This window comes from Excalfactoria chinensis, chromosome 3, assembly GCF_039878825.1.
Source record: "Excalfactoria chinensis isolate bCotChi1 chromosome 3, bCotChi1.hap2, whole genome shotgun sequence".
Lineage (NCBI taxonomy): Eukaryota > Metazoa > Chordata > Aves > Galliformes > Phasianidae > Excalfactoria > Excalfactoria chinensis.
In genome coordinates this window covers 102,559,073-102,585,533 of record NC_092827.1, presented here as the reverse complement: position 1 = coordinate 102,585,533, position 26,461 = coordinate 102,559,073, and the positions used below count along the sequence as shown (strand labels likewise).

Sequence of the window (26,461 nt, the reverse complement as noted above, 5' to 3'; positions counted from 1 at the left end):
CAACGTTCCCAACTTTGTCCAAGATGTGGTGCGGCCTCAACAGAGTTCACAGATGATTCCTAGAGGTAGATGATAACGTATATGTAAATAATGCTTTGATATTAATAAAACTGCCTTAAAGGAATGTACGTAGGTGTGAAACAAAACTTAAGAAGCTCTTATTTAAAACAGTAATTTCCTTCACATATTGATTTTTTTTTTTTATGTTTGCCATTGTATACATTTATTAATGATGTTATTAAAATACCAAACCAAATAATTTTTATCCTTATTTTGTGTACATACATTGATAACACACGTGTTCTGGAAACTGCTGTTACTGAAAGGATATTGGTGTTAAGTGGTGGTTGTGCTCGGTTGGTGATGTGTTCAGTATTTCTTCTGAAAGGAAACCTATAAAACTGTAGCAGAAATACTCTGGGCGCTGCGTAGTTTGTTCCGTGCTGTTTGTTTGTAAAGACTTGTGTACTTATTGCAGTATTATTTTTAAGATACACGAATAATTTCATAGTAAATACATTAAGAATTCCTGGCAGATCTGCCAAATGCAGGATCTGGAGCTTTCGTTTTGCTTGATGATTGTTTCTGCTGAAACAAGGCTCAGAAGTTCTGATAGTAAAAGTAGTTTTAAGTTGTGCAGATCTATGGACTGGTGAAGTGTAGGTATCTGCTATTGTGCACATCTTTTCAACTTACTATCTATTTAAAGCTTTCTGCTTTAAATAAAAAAGTTTTTTACTCCCCCGTCTGGAAGTGAGAACTCATGAGTGCCCCAAGGGATAAAGGGAAGGCAGAGTGGCAGTCAGAGGGTACAACAAACCTCACTGTCTGCCTGTGTTAGAAGCATGTTTGTCAGGTTGGAGTTTGTGAGGCCGTTCATTGATCAGTGAGGGGAAATAACTCTGGATGTTGTTCCTCAGCTCACTGAGCTGTTTTGGCCTTACCTAATGAAACTGAGTCAAACTGGCTGATGTTTCCTTGTTTGTTTAAAACGTCCCTCTTTGCCATTGTTAGTATTGCATCCTGTAGCAAGATGCAGTAGCAAATGCTAATAAGCACCACAAGTGCTTATTATTGTGGTTTTCTTCGCTCTTCTTTTTTTCCTCATCCGTTTCCACCTGTGCTCATCCTGCTGCTTGCCTTTGGGCATTTTTCTTCAACCACAGCCATGTTCATTGGGCAGTATTTAAAAGCCCTTTTACCTCTCATCTCCAAAATGTTGTTCCTGTCTCTGGGGTCTAACGTGGGTATTTGTGACCAGTTCAGCTGCTGGACTCCATGGACTTTCTGCTTCTGTCTTTAGTACAAAGGAAGTGTTTGAAAGGGGTTTTACTCATATAGAAAGGAGAGTGGAGAAATAATTTCACTAGGAATTCAATGTTGAGAATGCGTTGGCCTCATCCCTGTGGTGGTGTATACTTTTCTGTACTAAATATATCATCCTAAGCCAATTCAGCCTCCCCACAGCCTTCTGAACATTTAGACACTCATATGGTCGGTTCCCCATCTCCTGAAGGGAGAAACTCAAGTCTATCTGCTGTCACACCATTCTTTTCGCTTATACGGTACTGGTTTTAAGGATAGATGTTGATGAAGCAGCAGGAATTGTGCACAGAAGCTAACAGCGTATCAGGTGGGATTTAATTTCCTCCCAGGAACCACCAGGAAATGCCGCAGCCCTGCAGGAAACTGTCATTCCTTAAAGCTCTTCTCCTGGGTATTCAAACTCCTCCCTGTCTGCTCTTAGTTCTCCTTCATGTTCTGCCATTTTTGTGGAGGCACACTGTCCTAACAGGCCAATTACCAGAAGGCTCCTCCCTTTGGAAAAGGGAAAAGAAAATGCAACTGAAAATGTAGATAATTGAGTGCATTTTCTGTAGTGCAACTAATTTTCTAGGTGAAAATTAAGAAAAAAAAAAAAAAAAAGAAAGAAACAGAGCAGGAGAGAAATGGGTACAGGTAAAAAAAAGCAAAGCAAAACAGCCCTAGACACGTCTGTACTGCACGCTGATAAACAGTTTAGACCATTTAAGTTAACTTGTTATTTCTAAACTACGTTTAGTCCTTCAAGCCCGGTACCACACAAAGTTCCACAGATGCATTTTATTAACGTTATTCATATAATGCCTTTTCATCTTGCTGGATGCTGGCAGATTGCAAACATCTTCTCAGGAATATTCTGTTGAGTATTTTTTCCCCCCACTGAATATTACAGTGCACAAAAGAGCAGGCCTGTTCTTCCAAGCTGCATTTATCGTGAGACTCCTCGCACCAGTTTTATGCTATAGAATCAATGCCGAGCCACGTGAACCTATTGAATGTCTTCACTGAAATGTACAATGATGGGATCGTGTCCCGTCGATTTCACAAACTTCAGGAAGTCCTCAGGGCTTAAGCCCATGGTTGCACAGTTTGTCATTGGATGAAAATACACCTTTTTGTGGCCGCCCTCCAGAAAGCCAGCATCCAGCACAAAGCTCACGTCTCCATGGTCGCAGAACAGAGCCAGCGGTGTGGCACAGCCTTGGCCCACCTGCAGCTTCTCCAGCATGGCGTTCTCATCGGCAAATCTGAGGTTTCCGCTTCCAAGGCCAAGTTTTTTTGCCAGGTGGTTTAAATCCACCTGCCTGTCATGCAGTACAGTCACCAGCCAGAACCCTTTCTTCTTTTTGTCTTTAAGGAAAAGGTTCTTACTGTGCCCTCCTTTCATGTGTCCGACGTGGGCCATCATCTCTTCAACCGTGAACACCTGGAAAACACAGTAAGCAGAGCATGAGGCTGCATCCCGTGGGACTCCCGTTGTGTATTGCCAGCTGTCTGTAGTTAAACACTTAGAAAATACTGAATGCGATACTCAGCCTCAAAACCGAACCCCTTTATGAAGAAATTTTAAAAGAATCACAGAATTGTAGGGGTTGGAAGGGACCTCTAGAGATCATCGAGTCCAACCCCCAAATTTGCGTTCTTTGCAAAAGAACGCAAATAAAACGCCACATACTGTTTCTGCTTCCCCTCTCGGTCGCTCTGTACACGCAGCGGGTGGGTTGGAAGGGACCCCAAAGGCCCACCCGTGCTGCGGGCCGGCTGCCTCCCCCCTTACGCAGCCCAGAGCTCATCCGCGGCCTCGGGCAAGGCCGCCCGCAGCTCTGGGCAGCACAGCCACGGCCTCGCCGCACGGCCCCACCTCCGGGTGCTCCGCGGTGGTGACGGTGATGCCCAAATCCCGCAGCCGCTGCTCCAGCGCCTCTCGCAGCCCCGGTTCCGCCGCCATGCCAAGACCTTCCCGTCCCCCACGCGCGGAGCAGCGGTGAGGCGCAGCGCGGTGCACCCGCCTGCAGGGCGGAAATCGGCGCCGTGAGGCGAAGCCCCGCCCCACGCTCTGATTGGCCGCGAGAGTGGAGGGCGCTGCGCCTGCGCAGTGTTCCCGTCACGCGGCGCATGCGCAGGGCCGTTCGGCTGGAGTGAGGCGGTGGTGTGTGCTTGCTGCGTTCCTCAGTGCCGGCGGGGCGGTGGAGACGGTGCTCGGCTGCGCTCGGCGGTGCTGCTTGGGGCAGCTCGGCCCTCTCACCGCCCTTGGCTGCGGGGTGAGGCGGTTCTTGAGTTCCTGACTGGCCCTCAGGCGTTGTGAGAGCTGTGCGCTTTGGAGGAGGATGGTCCGGAGCCACCTGTGAGAGAAGATAGCCGAGGTACTGAGAGAGGCACCTGCGGGTGCGGATAGGTGCCTCGAAGTGGCGAACTGAGTGGGAAGAGTGGATAAATAGGAGAATTACAGGGGATGGTTAGCAAAATGGATGACGGGGGGTGGTCTGACAGAGGCATTTACCTGTCATCTACCAGGACTTGTGCAGGGCCTCTGACATGTTCCCACGCCTCATCCTTATTTCTGAGCTGGGGAGAGATGAGTTCAAAGAGTGGGCCGTTTGGTAGATAAAGAAGTGGTAGGATGGTCGCAGCCAGAGGCTCTGTGTCCAGGGGAGGCAGCAAGGAGTGGTGTCCTGAAGGGGTCTGCCTTGGAGCCAGTGCTCTGCAGCATCCTTAGCAATGACACAGTGTCAGAGTGCCCCCTCAGCAAGTGTGCTGATGTCACCAAGCTGAGTGGTGTAGTTGATACAGCAGGGGAAGGGATGGCATCCAGGGCACCTGGACAGCCTTGAGAAGTGGGCTTATGCAAACGAAATGAGGTTAAACAAATCCAAATGCAGTGTTTTGCACTTAGATGAGGGCAATCCCAGGCATGAGTACAGACTGAGAGAAGAACTGACTGAGAGCAGCCCTGCAGAGAAGGACTTCAGTCAAGGGGGAATGGCTTTAATCTGAAAGAGGGCAGATTTAGGTTTAATGTTAGGATGACATTTTATTCACAGGGCTGTGAGGTCCTGGCACTGCTGCCCAGAGAACTGTGGGTGCCTCATCCATGGAGGTGCCTGAGTCCAGATTGGATGGATCCCAGGGCAGCCAGCCCATGGCGGGGGGGGGGGGTGGAACTGGATGATCTTCAAGGTTCCTTCCAACCCAAGACATCATATGATTCTATAATCTTGAAACGTTCACTTACTAGACCACGGCTTAGCCTTGAAAGATGCCCCTGTGCACGTAACAACACTGATACCGTGACAGGGCTGCAGTAGTGGTACAGCTAATGTAAGTGGCACTTTGCAGATTGCTTTTACAGATGTGGAGAGTTAGGTTGCAGCAGGGAAGCTGTTAGTGCAGCACAGAGAGCACAGACATTCCTTCTTTTTTAGGTCATGTCATGGAACCTGGAGTAATGATTTTAGTAGTTTATGTTAAAGTTCAGTAGAGATGGATGGAAGGCTTCTAAGTTTTTTTTAACTTATTTTAACAGATCCATGTTTGAGATGGGATAGTGAAAGGGCCAGAAGGTAAAGCAAAAAATGAACAGTGTTACAAAGTAGTTCAACTTTGTCAGTATCCAAAAGCCTGGTTTCAAGCTTTAGCAGTTGTACTTGATGATCTTTAAGGTCTTTTCCAACCTGAGAAATTCTACAATTATGATGTTTGTGTGTTGTGTTCCTTTGAGTATTATCCTGGCAGAGAGCAACTTTGTGTCCTTTTGCATTTTCAGTGAGGAAATGAATCAAAGGCTGATACTGAAGTTTGAAAATCTGATCCGTTTCCATGGTGCCTGCAGTCAGTTGCACACTCTTGTCTGCAGGAGAGTTTGCAGAGCACAGTGGAAGCCTGTACAGTCACCTGTGCATCCCACAAGGTCTGTTCATCCATATCCACAGTGCTGGGAGAAAGACAAGTTGATCAGAGTTGCCTCATCACCATGCAGATATTTAGCTACAAAGGAGGTAATTAATGAAACCCAGTAATCTCTGGTTGTATGTTAAATTTCAAATGGCAAGAAATCAATCCGAGCATTTAATGACTAAAAAAAAAGAAAAAGAGGAAGTTTTACTAATGAATATACAGAAGCTATTCTAAATTTTAAGGCTGTATTGTGACTCCTTCTCAAGTATTGACTTGAAGTGCTTTTACCAGCAGCATCGTGAATCTTTCAAAGGCAGGAGAAAATGATTTGTTTTCCTTGTTTTGGAGAAGTGAAAATTCAAAACAATTGAAGGCAGTGTGTGTATACATGTTAAGTGTTCAGTAGGGTGTTTTAAATCATTTGTTTATCTTAGTGTTGTAGACAGAAAGATGTTTTTGCAACATGCAGCTTGAGACCGCTGTCTTTTTAATGTTGTTTTTATTATATGTTAGTTTATGCCAGTTCTGTGTTCCTATATGCATGTCTAATTCCATGCAGGAGAAGAAAAAGAACAGGAGGAAATTACTGATGACCAAAGGGGAAGTGGAGATAAGGCAGCAGATGACTGTTGAGGAACTTGCAAGAGCAATGGGTAAAGACGTAGGTGAGAGCTTCTCTGTTGTTCAAGATAAATGTAACTGTGGTGTGTCTATCAGTTGTACCACTTCCATGAATGGTGAAGTCAAAGATATTCTAAGGGGGTGTTAGTGGTTACCAATTCATCCCTTTGCAATGTAGGCCCATACCAAATAACTTGTTTCATCAGATTTATTTAACCAGAGAAGAGGAAGATGTTGATAGGCACGATGCCAGGTTGAAGAAGAAAAGATGCCAGGCCATGCAAACTGTCAGGGAGGACATTTAAGTGTAAGGAAGCCAGATCTCTCCAGCAGATGGGCTTCAGATCCAGGTAGGCTGCTCTCTGGTTGTGTTCCCAGAGGGCTAAATTATATTGTGGGAAGAGAAACATTGCATCCTGCTTTGTTGAAGATGGATCCCTGTGAGCACAGAGTTCAGGGCTAAGGAGAGAAGGCACAGAAGAGCAGCTGCCTGCAGTCCAGTCCTTGGATAAGTTTGATTCAGGAGCAACTTGTCTTACATTAAAGCAGTCATTTGAAGAACTGGGAGAGCATGGTGTCACCTTCCTCTTCAGGTGATTCCCTAAAACTGCATTGCAGAAGTAGGCTTGTTTCCTGTAATCCCATGAACCATTCCTGGTTGTACAGTGGCTCAGTTTAATCATTTTTCAAGGGTGTTCTAACCAGTTATTAACATGCTTTGATCATTGACATTTGGAATAATTACACGCCTTCCTAATTGCAATTCCTAATCTATTTTATCCAGTACTTTTCTGGAAACTTCTCTCTTAGAAACAAAAAGAGAAACAAGAGTGTGCTTCATCTCAGTGCGTTTCAGAGAGATTTGTAATGATGCTGAAGTCCGTGTTTAACAATTCTTGATTACTGCAGTATGGTCCTTATTTCCTCTACCGGAGAGAGTGGCATATGAGCAGATCGATCAGATTTCCTTCTTCCTTATATCACATGAGGTGGTCACTTTTCATAGGCTTTTTGGATAGAAGTTATTCCTTGTAGGTGTGTGGCGTAACAGGAACTTTTAGATAAATCTGCCTAAAGCAAGAATGCTTTGTGAATGAAACTTGTTGGAACAATCTGAGCTACTAACAGACAAATTATGTTTGTGCATTTCAATCCCATGTGCTTTTTTGATGGGATTATTAAATGTCTTTATCTTCTTTTCAGGTCATGTTTATGAAGCCCTGCTGTACACAGATATTGATGTCAATTCCCTTGAACCAGATTCCATTTTATATGAAGAATCTATCAAGCTAATTGTTAAAAAATCAGGAATGAAGTATAAGTCAGCAAAACTGAGGGAAGAAAAAGAAAGAGAAAACAAAGATGCAGTGAAACGGTGAACTATGAACCATTCCTTGTTCTTTTTAGCTTATTTGCTCATCCAAGTGTTGTTTGTGTAGTGTGTTTTCTTTCAGCAGTGTGCAGATGATACCTGATGTGATCAGAGTCAAGAACTACACACTATAGATAACAAACTGTATGTTGTAAATACTGTTTTGTTTCTTTACCTGTTACACTGATGTTCAGGTTTGATTAGTTTTAGGTGAGTTTTGTCTAAGTGGTTCTCTGAGGTAAAGCCAGCTCTTCTTCAGTGCACTGAATTGCTGCATTAAGTGATGCAGCAGGAAGAATGAATGCTTGGGGGGGAGCAACTGTGATGTATCTAGGGTTTGTGCTTATGGTGGGGAGAAGCTAGGCTTACTTCTGCCTCACAGGGTACTGGCAAATGGCAGTTTGTTAGCCATAGTGGTCATGGTGGTGGCATGGTGAACTGTTTTGATGCTTACCAAAGGTATTTTGTCTTGCTTGTAGACCTCCTGCAGACCCGGCATTCTTAACTCCACGACCCCCAGTTGTTACTATAATGGGCCACGTTGATCATGGGAAAACAACTTTACTTGACAGTCTGCGGAAAACTCAAGTGGCAGCCATGGAAGCAGGGGGCATCACACAACACATTGGTGCTTTTCTTGGTATGGTCCAGGTGTACTTGTGTGTGTGTAAAATGATTATCTTACATAAAGAGAAACATTGAGAAAAGAAGGCAATGGGGTGACCAAATTGCAGCCTTTCAGTACCTGAAGGGAGCCTATAAACAGGAGGGGAGTAAACTCTTTGAAAGTGTGGATACAGCAGGACAAGGGGGAATGGTTTTAAGTTAAAGGAGGGAAGATCTAGGTTGGATGTCAGGGGAAGTTCTTTACTATGAGAGTGGTGAAGTTTTGGAACAGGCTGCCCAGGAGAGGTTGTGCATGCCCCATCCCTGGATGTGTCCAAGGCCAGGTTGGATGGGGCCGTGGGCAACCTGATCTGGTACTAAATGTGGAGGTTGGAGATTCATGATCCTTGAGGTCCGTTCCAACCCCAGCCATTCTGCGATTCTGTGACAACAAGCTGACTTGCTGATAGGTCACTAGGTAAAACGATGCAGCATACCCAGTTTATATGCAAGCAGTGAAAAAGGAAAGCACAACATGTGGTAACTGGAATAGAATAGTTCAGTTGGAAGAGACCTACAGAGCTCCAACTGCCTGGCCACTTAAGGGCTAGTCAGAAGTCAAAGCATGTTACTAAGGTCATCATCCAAGTGCCTCTTGAGCACTGACACACCTGGGTCATCAGCCACCTGTCTTAGGAGCCTACCCAGTGTTTGACTACCCTCACAATGAGGATGTTTTTCCTAACACCCAGTCTGGACGCTTTGTGCCATTCCTGTGCATCCTGTTGTTGGTTAGCAGTGAAAAGAGACCAGAGCTTCCCTCTCCGTTTACTCTGCTCAGGAAATTGTAGGGAGCAACCAGATTACGTGTTGGTCTGCTTTTCTCTCAACAGGACAAATCCATGTAACTATGTGGGTGGAACTTTTAAGTGATTTATGTGTGAAGTTGAGTGTATCATTTATTCACAGTGCATCTGCCTTCTGGGGAAAAGATCACTTTTCTTGATACTCCTGGGCATGCAGCTTTCTCAGCCATGCGGGCAAGAGGTACATATGTGACTGACATCGTCATCCTGGTTGTAGCAGCAGAGGATGGAGTGATGCAGCAAACTATAGAATCCATTGAACATGCAAAAAATGCAGGAGGTACTGTGTTCAGCTTGTTAATATTACTTGTATAAATGAGTGGCAAGCCATGTGGTTAATATACAACGTGTGTGTTGTCATGTAGCTCTGTATTGAGTGCTTTGCACACATTTCTTCACCTTTCAAAGGAAACTGCTTGAATTTAAATCCACAACGCTTGTAAGGAAACTGCCCTCATCCTGCTGCCTCCTCCATGGGGAAGGTATCTGAAGATATGCTGAATGTTACAATATCACCTAAATATATTGAAAGATTTGTTTCAGGATTTGAAGATTTACCAGAAAAACACATGTAGTTTGTAGGTAGCTTTGTTTTCTTTCTTTTTTCCCCTCTCTACAGTAGTTCCTCCAAGCTTCTACTTAAGGTAGCTCAGTTCCCTTTGGTTTCCTAAGGTTGTGTAGGGAGTAGGTGCAAAGTGAGCTGATTTGTTCTAAGTAGTCACAATCTGTTCTAACCTCTTATTGCAACTGTACAGGTAGCAGTGAGTTTTTGTTAGGTTAGTGATGGGTTTGTTCTCCCATTTTAGTTCCTCTCATCCTTGCCATAAACAAGTGTGACAAACCTGAAGCTGATCCTGAAAGAGTGAAGAAGGAATTGCTGGCTCATGATGTGGTCTGTGAGGAGTTTGGAGGTGATGTTCAGGCTGTAAATATTTCTGCACTCAAGGTAAAGTTTTGGTCAAACAAACAGTCACATTCATGGATGTCTAACATGTGCATCCATACGTATTTTTATTTGACAGTTGGAAGATGAGTGCTTAACTTTCTGGTACTGGACATGTTACCATGAGCTGTTACCTCTTATCAGAATTATTTTGAACCTCAGATCCTCAGTGATCACTGTTGATTCATTTTTCCTTGGGAAATGTAATGAATGTTTTTCATGTCCTCTTATTTTTGCTGGTAGTGTAATATTTGTGCAAAATCAAGGTCAGTGATAATGCTATGAATGAAGGGAAAAAATTCAAAAGCAGATGAATAAATATTGTTGTAACACATACTTTATTACAGTAACTTAGTATTGCAGTGTACTTACAGGGATAAGACAGGCAATTGTGTGATCAGCTGATAGCTAAAGATTAACATAACAGAATCATGGAATCATTCTGGTTGGAAAAGACCTCTTCCTTCAGTGCCACATCCCCACAGCTCTGGGACACCTCCAGGATGGTGACTCCACCACTGCCTCACTGGTCTTTAGCAGAAGGAAGTGTTCCTAATAGCCAGCCTGAACCTCCCCTGGCAAAACGTGAGGCCATCCCCTCTCGTCCCATGGCTGTTCCCTGGGGGCAGAGGCCGACCCCACCTCACACAGCCTCCTTTCAGGTTGTTGCGGAGAGCCATGAGGTCTCCCCTGAGCCTCCTCTCCACACTGAACAGCCCCAGTTCCCTCAGCCACTCCCCATCACACCTGTGCACCAGACCCCTCACAGCTCCGCTGCCCTTCTCAATGTGTGTCTTATAACAAGGGGTCCAATATCAGTGCTTCAGTCCTTGCTAGTCCTTTAATTTTGGCCAAACTGATGCAGCAGAGTTTTAGGCTTACCACTGTCTTTCTAAGTGCATCACAGGTCATCTCCTTTGAATTTGTTTCCTTATGCTTTTTCAAAGTAGGCATCCATAAAGATGGTTTCTTCATTCCCATCTCTAGCAGAATTTTGCAAGGTCGTCTTCTGCATCCTTAACTCTGATGCTATGAACAGAGACAGAAGGAAACTGTCCTTACTAATGTGTCTTGTGTAATGGACCAGCCATCCTAACCGTCTGTCACGTTGTTTATTGCCTTCCTATGCTGTTGGTCTTGTATTGCTAGAAGTTCTGAATTGAATGGCAGATCTTAGTGCTGATTTCAACTTCTGATGTTTTTAATTTGTGCATTACTACACTCTTGTTTTGCTTTGTTCCATACAGGGTGACAACCTGATGGTTTTGGCAGAAGCAACTGTTGTTTTGGCAGAGATGTTGGAACTGAAGGCAGATTACACAGGTCTGGTAGAGGGTACCATCATTGAGTCTCGCAAAGACAAAGGGAAAGGGTAAGTTATCTGTGTTCCTTGCAACTGTAATGAAGATGTTTGTAACAGTGCAGCAGTACAGTGCAGGTGATCAATTTTTAGGTTTAAAGTTGTATTTAAATTAGAAAAAAAAAGGCACGTAGAACTGAAACAGTTTGTTTGCAGTGCTTGTAGCTAAGCATTAAACTATCATTCTACAGCATCATGTACAGAAAAGGCAATCATAAAGTGCTAGTGCACAAAGTGTAGTATTACTAAAATGAAATCCTGTCAGTTCAGGAAAAAAAAATACATCTGTTGTAGCATTTCAGCATCACTGAAAAGCAGAGCTGACGAAGTTCATGGTCATAATGTAGTAAATACGCCACCATTTGCAACAAAAATGTCTGACATTTTACTCTTCCAGCTATTGTCATCCTTTTGCATATTCTCTTTTATGAAGGTGTGTTCTCCCCTCTTTAAAAATAAACTGAAGGCTGAGAAGTTGGGTTTGCTTTTGTGTGGTGTGAGGTGTTTTTTTTTTGAGTGAGGAGGAGCAGGGATTCACTTCATGCAAAGTCATTCTGTTACTGAAAAGAAGATTGAAGATGTCAAATCTTGCATTAATCTGCAGAAATGAGGAGTGCAGCCTGGGTTTGGTTACTATTACAAGTCACTTTAAATTTTCCTTAGCTTGCTAATAGGATTGTCATGGTTTTGTGCTGTCAATATTCTACATCATGACATCATGTGCGGTATGAATCATTAACTGAGGGTACAAATAGTGGTAAACTATGTCATGATGTAGAATATTGACAGCACAAAACCATGACAAGGATGTATCACAGGAATATTCTGCCTGTGATTGATCACCAAAACATTGTTTTTTTTCACATTAACTGACCTGAAAATGGTTACTTTTGTTAATGGAGTGTTGCTTGAATTTGGTCTGTTCTTTTTTTTCTTCCCCCTGCTTTTTGCTAGTCCAGTTACTACAGCCATCATCCAAAGAGGAACTCTGAGGAAAGGCTGTGTTCTGGTTGCAGGGAAGACCTGGGCAAAAGTGCGTTTGATGTTTGATGAGAATGGCAAAGCTGTAGATGCAGCTTCTCCCAGCATCCCAGTGGAAATCATGGGCTGGAAGGAAGTCCCTTCAGCAGGAGATGAAATCCTTGAAGTGGAATCTGAGGTACAGAAAGAACTGTTTAATGGCATAGTCATACTCAGTAAGATGGGAAGCAAGAACATAAGGGTTTTCTTTGTTTATAAGTAGAATATACATATTTGGAAAATATATATGTATTCTAAATACCCAGCATAAAGTGGTGAAAGATGGGTATTAAAGGCCTGAGTCAGGCTGTTTCAGAGTTAACCTGGGATATGTTTTAGACTCTCTGCTTTCAGAAAGATGGTTTTCTCTTTTCTGTGACTATGCTGTGACCTTACCTGGAGAACAATCTGGTGCTTAACAGTATCTGTGTTGTAATTTTATGAGAGACGGTTTCTGACAGAAGAAACAAAAGGATAAAATGGGGTTAAGGTGGATATTTTCTGTGCAGTGATTTGAAAGATGAAAGATGTTTATATATTTTTTTTCATGCCCAGCAAAGAGCACATGAAGTTGTGGCCTGGAGAACCTACGTTGAACAACAAGAGAAGATGAAAAAGGATGGAGAAGTTATTGAAGCAAAGCAAAAGGAACATAGAATGGAATATGAGAAGAAGCAACAGAATTTAGCCCATTTGACCTGGAGACAGAGAAAGGCAGCCCTGTACAAGGCCGGCAAGCATCTAATGCTCTTAAAACCAAAGGAGAGAGCAGAAGTAGACAAAAATGTGCTGTCAATAATCATTAAAGGTGCTTTCCTGTTTTATTTACTACCATATCAATTCTGTGTTTCTCAGATGCTCAGTCTGCAGCATAGCTGTAAAGCATTAGCAAAATTTTAGTTACCAGAAGTTTGATCAGTTTAAACCTGAACAGAATATTGAACATCCATCAGTAAGGAAGGGAGAGGGTCACTGGAAGTGCATGTGGGTGCACGTGTGTGTGTGTGTATGCAAGCTGTTAGGAGCAGCAGTACTGCATTAGCAGACCAGAGGAAAAGAACAGCTACATATTAGTCAATTTGACCACATGTTCAGTACTGTATGTGCATTAAAAATAATACCTGAGAAACTACACAAATGTGACCTGAAAATAGCAGTAAGTGTGAAGCTTCTAGTTGTATTACATCTATCCATTTCACTTTTGTAATGAAAAGGCTTTTCAGATGTGTTTTAATGTACTGCAGGAAATATAAAGAGAGTATTAAGTAGATGAAAATCTGGATTATTTTGCACAGTGTGGAGTTGCCTTAATTCTTCAGTATCGCGTTAATTAATGAAGTCAACAGCACTGCCATTTCCATATACAGGTGATGTGGATGGATCTGTGGAAGCTATTCTGAATGTTCTGGACAGCTATGATGCAGATGATGAGTGCAAATTGGAGGTCATTCATTTTGGAATGGGAGATATCAGTGAAACAGATCTAAGTCTTGCTGAAACATTTAATGGTAAGTGTATGTTTAAACTTCTAGTTAGTAGAAACTGAACTGCTGCAAGTCTGACATTACAGAAGCTGGCAAATGCTTTTGCTCACTTTAAAAAGTCATTACTGGCTATCAGTTGCTGATGGTTATATTTGACAGGCATTGTTTATGGATTCAGCGTGAAAGCCAATGAAACTGTTAAAAAGATGGCTGCTAAGAAGGGAATAAAAATTAAACTTCACAACATCATCTACAAACTCATTGAGGATTTGAAAGATGAGTTGAGTAGCAGACTACCCCCATCCGTGGTGGAAAATACAGTCGGTGAGTTTTCAGTGAGTGTTAAATTAGATTTTTACAGCCTTACATTTATTCTCTGTTAAAGTGTTCTTGCTGTATCAGATATTTCATACTTCTCTGTTTCTGCTTTCCTATTTTGTTAAAGAGCTTGGTAAATGGAAGCTTGGTTTTACTTAGTTTGTTTATTATTATTTTTAGGGGAAGCTTCCGTTCTTGACACCTTCTCTGTAACAGTGGGAAAAAACAAAGTTCCAGTAGCTGGGTGCAGAGTACAGAAAGGGCAGCTGGACAAGAAGATGAAATTTAAGTTAATCCGTAAAGGGAACATTATTTGGAAAGGTAAGTGTAATGGCTACAAAACTAGCCTGGTCCAGCAGTCAGAAGTCCTGTGAAATTGGTGTCAAATGAATTTAGTCACAGTGCAGTCAGATGTGTTATTCAGAACAGAATTCAGAACCACCCCACCTGATAGAAAAGCAGCAGCACAGATTCACCCACTAAAAAGCACTGATGCCTGACCTCCATTAGCTGCACATGCTCATCATCCCAAGGCTCACTTGCTTTAATTTTGTAGCCACATCTAAAATCTTAACAAAGTAAGACAAGGAAAGCAAAGCATCTCTGTGCCCTGATGCTGTTAGTGGACTCTGCCTCTTCTTTTCTCTGTAGGATCTTTATCATCACTGAAACATCATAAAGATGATGTCCAGGTAATAAAAACAGGTATGGATTGTGGATTAAGTTTGGACAAGCATATAGAATTCAATATTGGAGATGAAATCATCTGTTACGAAGAAAAAGAAATGCAACAGACAACTTCCTGGAATACAGGGTTTTAGAACATGGTTGGATACCTAACACTATAGAGGTTGTGCCCCTTTTAATATTAAATGAACCTACTTACGAAAAAGCTCTTCTGTGTCCCTGTACCTACTGCTTCTGTATTATTCCACTCTCAAACCTCATCCAACAGCCAACTTCCAACAAGCACTTAATGTTTATGAAACAGAGCACATGTTCTTCCAGACCATCTTCTTCCCCCCACAATGGTACTGTTCTTCAGGTGCTGGTTTTCCTGATGGGGACTGCAATAGTACTGCCTTCTCGTATCTAAACAGAACACTTCTAAGTGTTTGTGTGTCCATCATCACTACCTCCACCCCCCCTGTCCCCCCCCCCCCCCCCCCCCCCCCTTATAAAATGCAGTCACTCTGCCTGTACATAAACATTTCCAGGACTAATTTACTCACATTTTGCTGCACTATGAAAAGCAGGTCAAAGATTACTGTCCTCTCTGACCAAGAATGAGGAAAGAATACTTTAACCTTAGGAGTATTTCTAGAACGTGATTTCACGCACTGAATTATTAGCAGTAGGTAAGCCTCACAAGTAAAGCTAGACAGGACTTCAGCCACTGAGGTCTGCAGGATTTCATCTCATTTTTGGAAGAAACTAATCTTAAGAGGGTACAAAATTAAATTTAAACAAAAACCAGATCTCTGCTCTTTTAAAAAGAGCAAGTATTTTCACACTGATGAATATATTCCATGCAGCAGGTACTATATAACAATCTTAAATAGGGGTTAAAAAAATGCAACAAGTTTAACCTGAGCAAAGCACCACCTTTAGTTAATAAGTAGCCTAGAATTTATATTAGGCATTACATCTTCTCCAGTCACTAGTATCACTCAATGACTTAGCTGGGAAAATCTATCTGGAAGACAGCATTATAATATTGCTGCATTCTAGAGCTACAAAGAATGTCTTCATCAAAGGCACTCTTGAAGTTGGTGCTTCAGTTCTAGAGTGAAACAACTTTCACTGGGGCTGGCAGTCATGTTCTAATTTAAAACCCTTTTAGCTCCTCAGAGGAGTGAAAACACCATGCAGAAATAAATCCTCACACGGTACAGAACTTGAGATTTTTATTGTCTAGTACATTTACTTGTCTTCAGGTTTATTGAAGCAGTATGTCAGACAGCACTTGCCACAGTAGTGTCTGTCGAAGTGGCTAGCCATGAAGACTCCTGCCCCACACTCCTCAGAGGGGCACTCACGGCGCAGACGACTGATCTTGCCGTTCTCATCCACCTGCCAAGGACAAAGAGGGAATATCTCATCTCTACTTGCCACTTTTAGCGCTGATTATTTTCAAGCACTTTTCTCCTACAAAGTATTTTCTGTAAATGTTCCTGCATCTGAATTACCAAAGCAAAGTTCAACGGGGCCTGATGGTAGCAGTCAAATATATCTTATTTATCAGATGAGATACTTGCAAAGAGGATTTTAAATACATCTGATGACATGCAGGCTAATTACAGGCTTCACATGCTGTAACCAGTCCCTCTGCAGCGAGGCCTAATCTTTGCCAACCTTCCTCAAGAGGTAGCTCTACATACCTTGTAGTACTTCAGCACGGCAAGTTTAACCTTCTTCCTCTTGTGCTTGTTCTTCTTGGGGGTGGTGTATGACTTCTTCTTTCTTTTCTTAGCACCACCACGCAGTCTCAGCACAAGGTGAAGAGTTGATTCCTATTTGTGAAATACACAGAACAAACTCAAAATGCTTTCTCAAGCAGAGTAGTATTTAAGCAGGTCTTTTTCTTTTACCTTCAGGGTATTTAAGCAGCAGGATTTCAAGTTCCAGCTATGAAAGTTCTAAAAGGATTTTTTGCCGTTTAGTCTGCAAGTGAGCCTGTTCCACAGAACCGTGTGCTGCTGTACTCCAAAGCCCATAAGAGATAAACACTGAATCTGTTGTGTCTACATTCCTCAGTTTTATCTGAAACTTCGGAATAGTTTCATGATGTAACCTAACTCGCTGCTGAAAATGGTGCACTGTTCTTCCACTTCTTAGTGGCACCACTACTCACCTGGCCTCACAGTGAAGTTAACCTGGCAAGAGCATGCAGCACTTCAAAGTCACTCACTTGCCACACAGCACCAAGAGTCAGGGCTGATAGAGCAGAAGCAATGGAAGCTACTGAAAATGTTTTGTTTCTGACCAGCAGCTAAGAGTTGTGTGGCAGCAGCCGTTAGCCTCAGCACCAAGCTTGGAGTGCCACCTAGGCTGGCTGGGCTCAGTCTAGATGGAGCACTTCAGTTCAGCAGACACAGCCTGTTCTGCCGGCTCAGCTCAGTGCTTCCTACTCACTTTCTGGATGTTGTAGTCGGACAGCGTGCGGCCATCTTCCAGCTGCTTCCCAGCGAAAATCAGTCGCTGCTGATCAGGAGGAATCCCTAACAGTGAGACACAGTGAGATGGGATAAGCAATGCAAACCACACGTGGATCTAACTGAGATTAGGATACGAGAACCGTCTTGAACTGACCTTCCTTATCCTGAATCTTAGCTTTCACATTTTCTATAGTATCAGAAGGCTCAACCTGCGGTGAAACAAAGCAATGGGGAAAACAAAATAAAACAAAAAACGCAACAACCCCGCAACAAACCGAGCACGGAGCCCGCCGGCAAACAGCTCGACCCGCATCGCTCGGCCTGCCGCGTGCACTACAGCCCCGCACCGCCCGGGCCGCGGTGAGGCCTTCCCGGGCCGCCTCCCGCCCTCACCCAGCACAGCGCGATGGGGCCTCACCTCGAGGGTGATGGTCTTCCCCGTGAGGGTCTTCACGAAGATCTGCATGTCGAGGCCGGCGGCCGGTCCGGAGCCACGCGCGGCAGCGGAGAGCAGCTCAGGCACGTCCCGCCCGCGTAATGGCGGCGCACGGAAAGAGCGGCGCGGCTGCACGCACGGGGTTTCAGCAGCGCCGGCGGAAGGGCGGGAGGAGGGCGGCATGGCGGGCGGGGCCGGGAGCCATGAGGGCTGCTGGGAGATGGAGTTTGTGAGCGAGCGCCGGTGCATTCACATTCTCATTTCTTGCTTTCTTACTTGAAAAAGGGAACTGTACGACTTACAGATTCGAATCCCGTGCCTTCAGTTCTCAGCAATCTTAATTCCAAGTGATTAACGCGGCATCTAATATGACTTAACCTCAGAGAAGATTCAGTAAGAATTATGTCAGTGGTTTTTGGCAAAATAAGGCTAAGGCTTAGGTAGCCTTAAATAGTAAAAGTTACTTCTCCGAGTGTTCAGCCAATGACTTCAGCTGTCGTAAAGGAAGAAATCTGTCTTGGCTGAAGTATTCTGACGCTCACAGACTGTAAGCACGGCATGGCTACGGACGGGTGCTGCAGTGACCCACAGCAGCCAGCAGATGGCGTCCTAGGCACAATCCTTGTCGCTCGCTGTATGAATTGCGGCATACACACCAAGCGTGCAGAAAAGAGTGCTGAGAATTCCTTTACCATCAAGTATGGGTCACCGGTCCCTTTTAGTACACGTACATGAGAATGTCTACGTGTCAGCATTTTGCTTAAGTGAAAATGTATTCTCAGTATGGAAGGAAATTGCCATATGATGCTCAGGAGTGGTACATGGTAATAGCACACATTCCTCCATGCCGTTCCCAGCTTCTGTGTGTTATGTCTGTGCTTTAGTATAGCGCTAGAGGGAGGTACTGCTCAGGGTTTAGCATTGGTTTGGGTAAGGGAAACTGGTGCAAGTGCATCATTACTCTGAAGGTTCTGAATCAGAGGGCCTTGTGCAGTGTAGGCACGCCCCAATGCTTTGGTCTTTGTGTTGTTGTTTTAATGGTGGGTCAGAAGGGTCACTGTTGCTAGTGAGGTTATCGTGATCATCTAACAAACTCTTCCAACATGTGAAGCTATACTTCGGCTATCCAACTGCTCCTTGGATTCCTGTGGGAAGTGAGTGATATGAGGACCATCTTGCACACTAAAAACCAGTCCTGGAAGTCTTATCCTGGACTGACTGCCAGCTGATTCACTGGGAGCATGTTGGCAGGGCTTGCTTCTATTAGATACAGGAAGAATACTGAATGTCATCTGCTGTTGTCACTGTGCTGTGTGTTCCCAAAGAATGGCTGTCTCTATATTAAGCTAGATGATAGAACTACTGCTGGGTTTTTCTTTTTTTCTTTTTTCTTTTTTTTTTTTTGTGTGTGTGTGTGTGTGTGTGTGTGATGTTTCAGCCTACAGGGCCTGAAAATGTAAGAGGTGTGGGTGAGGAACAGAATGGCATCCAGTTCCCATTTTCAGCATATAGAATAATATTTCTTCCAAATATGAACCTTAAGTTAGATATCTAAACACGTAATTCCTGGTTTAAATTAGCATTAAGCCTTTATTAGTACTGCATGCCCCTTAGTAGTGTTTCCAAATACTTGTGACCTGTAACTGCTCTGAAGAACTTGTGGTTTAGATAAGTTTCATTAGAGATATGCTGTTTATGATGAAGCTTAGAACTTTTTCTGTCTTTGATACATTCGAACCCTAATGCTAACCTTAGCTGGCTGGTACTGCAGTACTGTAGGAAAAACATCAGCTCTGTGTTCCCAGGAAGCAGGACCTTGCCAGGATGCCTTTGCAGTTGTATCAACTGACCGTGTATTTTTCTAGGTAGGATTCATTCAACTTAAGCTAATATTGTGCTTTCTGTAGCCCACCTGCTGTGCGATGAATGGATTTCAGTTGATGTTGAATGCCAAAAGGCATTTAATAAAATTCTGTTTGAAGGCAAGGGGGAAGCAGGAGGTGGTAGTGGTAAAAGAAAGTGAGGAATCAAGTGTTTGAAAACACTGGTTATGGTCGCTGTTCTGTGAACACAGTCATGAATAAATGACTTACATGATGCATACTCTACTTAACATTGCAGCAGGATTTTGATTAAAACTCTCCCTTTCCCTGCCCTTTCCCTCAATTACTGCCAGTGAATTGCTAATAATTAAGAAGCTAGATTTTCCCTTTACTGCTTTTTGCTGTCCATGCCATTGAGATCAATGTAATCCCATATATATATATACTGATGTAAATGCTCCAAGAGCAACCCAGTGAAAAGGTCAGAACTGGTGGCTTCTGTGGGATTCCTCAACACAAATGTCCAGATTAGAGCTCTGAGCAAGCACTAATGACTGCAAGTATTGCAGTCTGCAGATGCAGAGCAACATACTGTGGGGACCACGTGGTTTTATGAGACCTGCAGGGCGCACAAAATGCTTGTTTTCCATATCCAAGTTGTTTTTGTGACAGAACCAAAGCGTTTGTTACTGACACCTGGTGTTTTTTCTTAGCTCAGCTTAGTACCCCCAGAGTGACCACGTGCTTCTACACATTCTGATTGTGAGATTATTAGGAGAGGTGCAGGGGTAATTTGTAGCTAGGATACGTGACCACATGGCAGGCCTGAGGTGTGTGCTCCTTTAATTGCCTTGTTCACTTGCTGCTTTGTATTAAGCATTCTCTGGAAGTTTTAGAAATGACACTACATATGAAAAACAAGCATGGAATTAAATGTGTACAGTAGAGCAAATTAAACCCGTACTGTGGAGAATTGTACTGGTGTTGCATTCTATGCTTTGTTTTTCTTCAAAGAAACTTTTTCTGTCCCATAGTCCGCTGCTCAATTAATCATATATTTGGATTTAAAGTGATTTAGATCTATGTGGTTTATTCAGCAAAATTCTCAGTTACCTCATTGTTTTTGGGGAGGAAAAACCACTGCTGCTGCTGATTACCAAGCTCTGACATGCTGACTTAATCACATCCCCAGTTGATTTGTGTGCTGCATTTCCCTCCTCCAAATGCAAACCTCCCATGGGTCAGCCATAGATATATATATCAGTTTAATGATGAAATTAGGCTCTTTCAGGAGAAGAGCCACGTTTTTTTTTTTGTTGTTTTTTTTGTTTGGGGGGGGAGGGTTTCTTGCTTGCTTGTTTTTGTTCCCCCCTGTGTAAAAGAGGATTTCAAATTACAGATGCAAGAATAAGAGGAAATGTTATGAATTCAGTTACATAGCCTAGCACCCAGGATACTTACTGGAAGGAGGAAATGATAAGCCATACTTTCTGCCTTATTGAAATCTCTTTTGCTAAAAGTTCATTGGAGAAATACAAAGCTTATCCAAGATCCACTTCCCAGGTGAGTGCCCTTACTGCAAAATAAAACTCCATTAAGAACTTTTGTGAGGGTTTAAAGAAGAGATAATACAATTTCTGTTGCGTTTTTGTCTTTGTGAGATGATCTTTTCTGATATTTCTCCAGCAAGTTTTATGGAGATGAGGAGATGGCTAAAAATGAAGGTAAGTTTTTTTTGTGTGTGTGCTTTAATGACAAAATCAGATGTCTCTTGAGGTTAACAAAAGCAGTACAAAACGTTGTGGTACAACTTTCCCCAAAGGCAGATCACAGGTGGAGTGTTGTAAGTATAAATGGGTTTATACTGATGAACAGGTGAATGATGAAGACACTGATAAGAGTCATTCACTGATATTTGTAGGACCTTTTAAGGGAAGTTGAATATTTTATTTAAATATTTTATTATTATGCAAAATACTTTATTTAAATCTTTTAGAAGTTGTATCTTTAGGATCTTCCCATTATTTCATGTTTTTTCTTCTTGCTTGTATCCCCTTAACCCAAATATCCTCATACCTCTAATCACAGAATGGTAGGGAAGATCCTGTGCTGGCAGAAGATGAATGATATTAGCATGGTCACTTAATATGGTGAATAACATCTATTTCCATCCTGCTGCAGTCCCACTGGAACCTCTGAGTCACGATATGAATGCTTGGCCTTATACCTCCTCCTTCACTAAATTTTATGACAGTGAGTCTCCCTTCTGTGTTTCAGAGCTGTCCAACCAGTTTCCCAATTTGCATAATGACTGAAGCCTTTAGTAAGAAACAGCCATTGGAATGGCAGCCAACTGGAACTTAACTAGCCACCAAACTGAGCTCTCCCAGGCACGATTACTTAGGTCCTGGGTGTGTTAACATTGCTTTGACAGATGGATTCAAAACTTCTAGAGACACTCAGATCTTAAACATTCTATTCCAAATTAACTGATAGAATCTACCTGGACTAAGTAGATTTTGAATGAATCTTGCAGTGATATAAAAGATCACATCATTTTTCAGTATCTCACCATTAACCCCTGATGTAAGTAGAACTTCTAACTGTGTTTATGCTGCACTGTCTCTTTTATTACTGCTACTTCTGGAGTGCCACAGTAGCTACAGTCATTTAGGCCTGATGTTTTTTGTTCGCTATGCGTAGTTCTAGTGATTGTTAAGAAGCATCAGTGCAGATAGTGCAGTGTTCTGTGCTCAAGGTGACACCTAGCAAAGTGCAGGAGGGGCTGCACACCTTTCCTTCTTGCAGTCAGCAGAGCTGCAAGCAGATGATTACTGTTGTTTTGATAATAAACCATCCTGGGAGCAGGGAGGCAACTCCTGGTGTTGCACATACTGTAGGAACACAAGACCTTATCAAAATGATGCTTTTTTAAAAAAAAGTAAAAGGAATTTCTTCAATAAAACAGCACTAGAAAAGAAATCTCTGCGGAGTGTCTTGCAAAGATTATTTCTTGTATTTGTGGTAGCACTGTGACCACATTCTCATTTTACCAGATATTGCTCAAATACCAGGAGACAGATAGCAGAGATGAAAAGAAAACAAAGTATGTGTATTCAAGGGATGTGGAAAGGTCATTGATAGATGTTTTTTTTTGATCTGGTTACTGATCTGAATTCTAAACTAAAGAAAAATAAACAAAGGGAAAGTGATGTGTTGATATCAGTTGAAACACTTAGAGGGGAGTATTCTGATTCTAGAGATTAATTACCAGTTCATAGAAGGGATCTTAAAGCCCCCCGTGGCCCCAGCTGCTGTGGGCTGGATTACCCTCACTAGCTCAGGCTGCCCAGGGCCAATCCAACCTGGCCTTTAGCACCTCCAGGGATGGGGTACCCACCGCTCTCTGGGCAGCACTGCCAGGGCCTCATCTCCTTTGAGTAAAGAATTCCCCCCTAACATCTAACCTATGTCTTCTTTTTGTTATTTAATGCCATTTCCCTTGCCCTATTGCTATCAGACTGTGTAAAAAGTTGTTCCCCATCCTGCTTATAAGCTCCCTTCAGGTACAGGAAGGCCACAGTGAGCCTTCTCTTCTCCAGGTTGAACAAGCCCACCTCCTTCAACCCTTCTTCATAGGAGTGGTGGGTGCTCCATCCCTCTGAGCATCTTCATGGCCTTCCTCTGCATGTAGGGCAGTTGACCACAACCCTCTGGCTGTGACCATCCAATCGGTAGTTTATCCACCAAACAGGAGAAACAAATCCATTTCTTTCCAATTTAGAGATAAGGATATGGTGTGTGACCATATCCTTGCATGACCCTGTAGAAGTCCTGGTAGACCATCTCAGTCCCTCCTTGACTTCATTCGTTCTGCTAGGACTGGAATTAAAGAGCAAGAAAGATGGCTGTTGGGTGAATGCAGTCCAGGTTTGTGGTAAGCTAAGCAGCTACTCATTTGGCAATCTTACTTTTTGGGCTATTTTACTTATGCTAAACAAAAATGTAAGGTGGCTACTAGGTGCCCAGCACCTTGTAAGGAGGGCACACCCAGCTCGAGGCACATTAACTCAGCTCAACTGTTAATTTCCTGTGCCTGCTGCTGTTGCTATCACCAGGGCTAGAATGCAGTACTATTGCAGACAGTCCACTGCTGAGTGAGAGCTCTTTTCTCCTCAGCTGCAGTTGCTCAGGCAACAAGCTCTATCAGGCACAGAAAGAAACTGTGGGAGTGGGAGGGGATTTCCCAGGGATGTAGAAAAGGTGAAGGACAGAGGAGAGGGAAGACAAAAGGGATTGGAGAAAGTCTATGCAATAATAATGGCAAATACAGTTGAGAAAGAGAGGGTATCAGAGGTTGCTTCAAAACACCTCAATTGAGCTGATTTCTACATCTCCCATTTGGAATATTTTCTTTCTCTCTCCTGGGTTTTGCAGGAGATGTCAGAATTTTCCCCTATATTTGTTCTTAACAAGTCATTTAGTTACCTTTACCTGGGGAACTTAGTATGAATCATCTGATCTAGTCACATGCAAGCTGAGGTTTATGTTGGGCTGACAGCAAGGCTGTTCTGGTGTACCCTTGCATCCTTCAGGGGGAATGATACGACATGGGGGAGCAGCTGTTGGCACCTGAAGCGCCTTACAGCTCTTGTCATATGAAGGCTATTGGGAACTGACTCATTAGGTAGGGAAAGGTGATGCCTGTAATCATCCCTTAGGAGCAGAGAAAATAATAACTAAACAGCATAACTAAAGAACACCCTTTCTAGTTTCTACAAAGGCATTTGCAGTATTGATATAATTATCAAAGCTGTTAAATGGGGAGAGTCATTACTTAAATGTTTTTAAACTTAACACCAGTGAAGAATAAATATTTCTTTACTTTTAAACATTCCTCTTCACTAGCATTTTTAATAGTTATTTTTATTCCATTGCTAGACAAACACGAACACAAGGCAGGCCTCACTGCATTGTCTTTGCGATTCTGATTTTCAATGAATTGATGCCAGTCTAACAAAGTCCATTTGCCAAAAAAAAGTGTTTTATTTTATTCAGGTTGCATTGTGATCAGAGTTCCTGTCTGGATCGCTCTTCTTGTTTTCAATGCATGGTATTGTTCAGGTCAACCTTCTTGCTTTCATAGTAGTTTCATGAAAGTTTTGATGTTAGAGTGTTACAGGAAGGACAGGAGGTGAGAGCTGGTAAGAAGGAGGCAATTACTTGTGTGTTTCATTTGGAGCTGCTGTTGGCATGGCAAATGTGTAGAAGAAAGGAGTCCTGGTTGTTGTTGTTGTGGGGGGTTTTAAAGTGTATTTCCTTTTTCTATGTGTTTTTTTAGTAAAATGAGGTATGTATACCCAAAGAATGAGTGGAATTATTTACAGTCATATCAGTGTCAGGAGAAAAATAAATGACACTGATTATGTAGAGATATTTCTTAAGAGTGAATGTGGGGAAAGCATTGTCCATGGGATACTGTTATTTTGTCTTCTGGGGAAATATGTAACTGAGATGGGTAGAAGACCAGAAATGTGACTGGTGATATGCTGAGAGTCTTGGATGTGTGAGCATGGGTGGTGCAGAACCACCGTGCTGCATGATGCACTGCAGAACCATTGCGTTGCCATGAAAGCATTGCTTTCCCTGCATTTGCAGTGGGTCCGTATCTTAAATTAGGCTCAGAGAAAAGTAATGTTGTGTGTATTTGAATCCAAGCAGTTGCATTTCAGGCTGGAATCTGCTGTGCAATCAGGATCTGACAGCTGCTTGTGAAATGTCTGAATGGAGAGGTTATATTCAGAATTATCCTTCAGCACCAAGTATGGGCATAAGTATTCTTGTGCATAAGGATTTATATATCTCTTATTAGCTGCACACACATGAATCCTCTTTACCCTGAGATACATGCAGTGCTGGTTTTAGTTATTCTTGGAGTCAATCCTTTGGTAAAAACATATTTGGGAGGCTATAATCCCACAATAGTTGTACACGTGCTGCTGCTACACCCAGCTATTAAAAATACTTCTAATTTCCATTCAGTGAGTATACTTGACTTGTCTTCATAGCTGTGGTTGTGGGAACGTGCTTGTATTTTTCATTAGCTAGTGTTTCCAAACTGAGTATTGTGTCATTGGCAGAGAATTTCAGAGCTGAATTTCTTCCTCATTCCAGGGCCTGCATGTGGCAGAAGTTCTATTTGAAGAAGGCCAAGCTAAGTGGTCTTCCTGTTCAAAAATGGCTGGTCAGAACTTAGAGGCATTTTCACCATCAAGACCAAACCGTTTTGATCTGAGCGTTTAACATCTTATATCATCTTATATATCATAAAATATTACAATAATTAATAAGGACCGGCAGATGGCGCCCAAGAATGCCGAGAGCAGAGCCCTATCATTTGCTTTCCTGAACGCTTTTTCGATGCATCTTAGAAGAATCTCTGCACAACATGTCTTCCTAAATTAATTTGTAGAGTAGCAAGGTCCAATTGATAACAGTGACTGCTATGTGTAAGAAATGAAACTGGTTCTGAGGAGAAATGGCTTTGCAGTAATGCCGGATTCCAGAGGGAATGTCCATGGCAGTGAGAAAAGAAGTCCCTTCCTCATTCCAGATGAGGCTTTGCTTCTCTAAAACAGAATGTGAATAGCAAACAAAGCCCTTATAAAGCTTTGCAGAAGACCAGTTAATTACAAATAATGTCTTGGGTGGGTCTAACTGAAATGGTATGCCAGGAATGAGTTTCCTTGCTTAGTCATGCTTTACAACACGTGTTCAAACATTCTCTTTTACCCTCATAAATATAGGAGAGCATAAAATATCCTGTCTTATCCCTTGCCTCTCTTGTTCTCAGCACTCAAATGAAACATACAGAGAGATTAAAAATGGATTAAATAAGCGCTCCGGGGGGAGCAGAGAACTCTGGGAATAGTGCTTTGGCCTACTAATTGTGAAGGATGTGGAAGAAGAACAGCCCAGCCCTTTTCCACATTTGGATTGGCACAGTATTTGCAATGTCTTTTTGCCTGAATTAGAGCTTTCTTTTTGTTCCTTTTCCCCCCTTTCTTTCCATCTGGTTCAATTATCTCCCTAGTCCTATGCAGACATCCTTCCCTGATGTATGTATGATGCCTTACAATGTCAGTAGGACTGGAAATAAAACCGTGACTGATAAAACCATGTTTAAACCTTTGTGCAGTTCCAACCTATCACAATACAATGTTTGAGATTCAAGCAA

At 42.7% G+C, this 26,461-nt stretch overlaps 3 protein-coding genes across 5 annotated transcripts; 1 reads left to right on the top strand and 2 right to left on the bottom strand.

The window, feature by feature from the left end:
* Window positions 1–392: 392 nt before the first annotated feature.
* On the bottom strand, window positions 393–3,366 carry LOC140250749 (prolyl-tRNA synthetase associated domain-containing protein 1-like). The gene is made up of 2 exons (XM_072333687.1): window positions 3,185–3,366; window positions 393–2,749 (listed from the first exon to the last, which is right to left on the bottom strand). Exons 1-2 carry the CDS (start codon window positions 3,269–3,271, stop codon window positions 2,312–2,314), a joined length of 525 nt encoding a protein of 174 aa, XP_072189788.1. The 5' UTR covers window positions 3,272–3,366; the 3' UTR covers window positions 393–2,311.
* A 70-nt stretch (window positions 3,367–3,436) lies between these two features.
* On the top strand, window positions 3,437–14,756 carry MTIF2 (mitochondrial translational initiation factor 2). 3 transcript variants are annotated; one of them, XM_072331951.1, is made up of 14 exons: window positions 3,437–3,686; window positions 5,087–5,318; window positions 5,777–5,882; window positions 7,042–7,213; window positions 7,690–7,850; window positions 8,786–8,962; window positions 9,489–9,628; window positions 10,873–10,997; window positions 11,940–12,144; window positions 12,561–12,813; window positions 13,373–13,513; window positions 13,649–13,813; window positions 13,988–14,128; window positions 14,459–14,755. In XM_072331951.1, exons 2-14 carry the CDS (start codon window positions 5,094–5,096, stop codon window positions 14,626–14,628), a joined length of 2,181 nt encoding a protein of 726 aa, XP_072188052.1. In that variant the 5' UTR covers window positions 3,437–3,686; window positions 5,087–5,093; the 3' UTR covers window positions 14,629–14,755. The 3 variants fall into 3 exon arrangements, with proteins under 3 accessions (XP_072188052.1, XP_072188053.1, XP_072188054.1); XM_072331952.1 differs by lacking the exon at window positions 5,087–5,318 and having other exon boundaries at window positions 3,549–3,686; window positions 14,459–14,756; XM_072331953.1 differs by lacking the exon at window positions 3,437–3,686 and having other exon boundaries at window positions 5,096–5,230; window positions 14,459–14,756.
* A 936-nt stretch (window positions 14,757–15,692) lies between these two features.
* On the bottom strand, window positions 15,693–17,563 carry RPS27A (ribosomal protein S27a). Its single transcript, XM_072332409.1, has 5 exons — window positions 17,384–17,563; window positions 17,120–17,174; window positions 16,943–17,028; window positions 16,189–16,320; window positions 15,693–15,880 (listed from the first exon to the last, which is right to left on the bottom strand). The coding sequence occupies exons 1-5, from the start codon at window positions 17,429–17,431 to the stop codon at window positions 15,731–15,733; spliced, it is 471 nt and encodes a 156-aa protein (XP_072188510.1). The 5' UTR covers window positions 17,432–17,563; the 3' UTR covers window positions 15,693–15,730.
* Window positions 17,564–26,461: the final 8,898 nt, after the last annotated feature.

Excerpts from the sequence above, each read along its gene's own strand:
- MTIF2 (XM_072331951.1), top strand. The coding sequence starts at position 5,094 with ATGAATCAAAGGCTGATACTGAAGTTTGAAAATCTGATCCGTTTCCAT. Across the intron at positions 7,851-8,785 it reads ACACATTGGTGCTTTTCTTG|TGCATCTGCCTTCTGGGGAA; the intron begins GTATGGTCCAGG and ends ATTTATTCACAG. Across the intron at positions 13,814-13,987 it reads CGTGGTGGAAAATACAGTCG|GGGAAGCTTCCGTTCTTGAC; the intron begins GTGAGTTTTCAG and ends TATTATTTTTAG.
- RPS27A (XM_072332409.1), bottom strand. The coding sequence starts at position 17,431 with ATGCAGATCTTCGTGAAGACCCTCACGGGGAAGACCATCACCCTCGAG. Across the intron at positions 17,175-17,383 it reads GGAAGACCATCACCCTCGAG|GTTGAGCCTTCTGATACTAT; the intron begins GTGAGGCCCCAT and ends GTTTCACCGCAG. Across the intron at positions 17,029-17,119 it reads TAAGATTCAGGATAAGGAAG|GGATTCCTCCTGATCAGCAG; the intron begins GTCAGTTCAAGA and ends TCTCACTGTTAG.
- LOC140250749 (XM_072333687.1), bottom strand. The coding sequence starts at position 3,271 with ATGGCGGCGGAACCGGGGCTGCGAGAGGCGCTGGAGCAGCGGCTGCGG. Across the intron at positions 2,750-3,184 it reads CCACCGCGGAGCACCCGGAG|GTGTTCACGGTTGAAGAGAT; the intron begins GTGGGGCCGTGC and ends TGTGTTTTCCAG.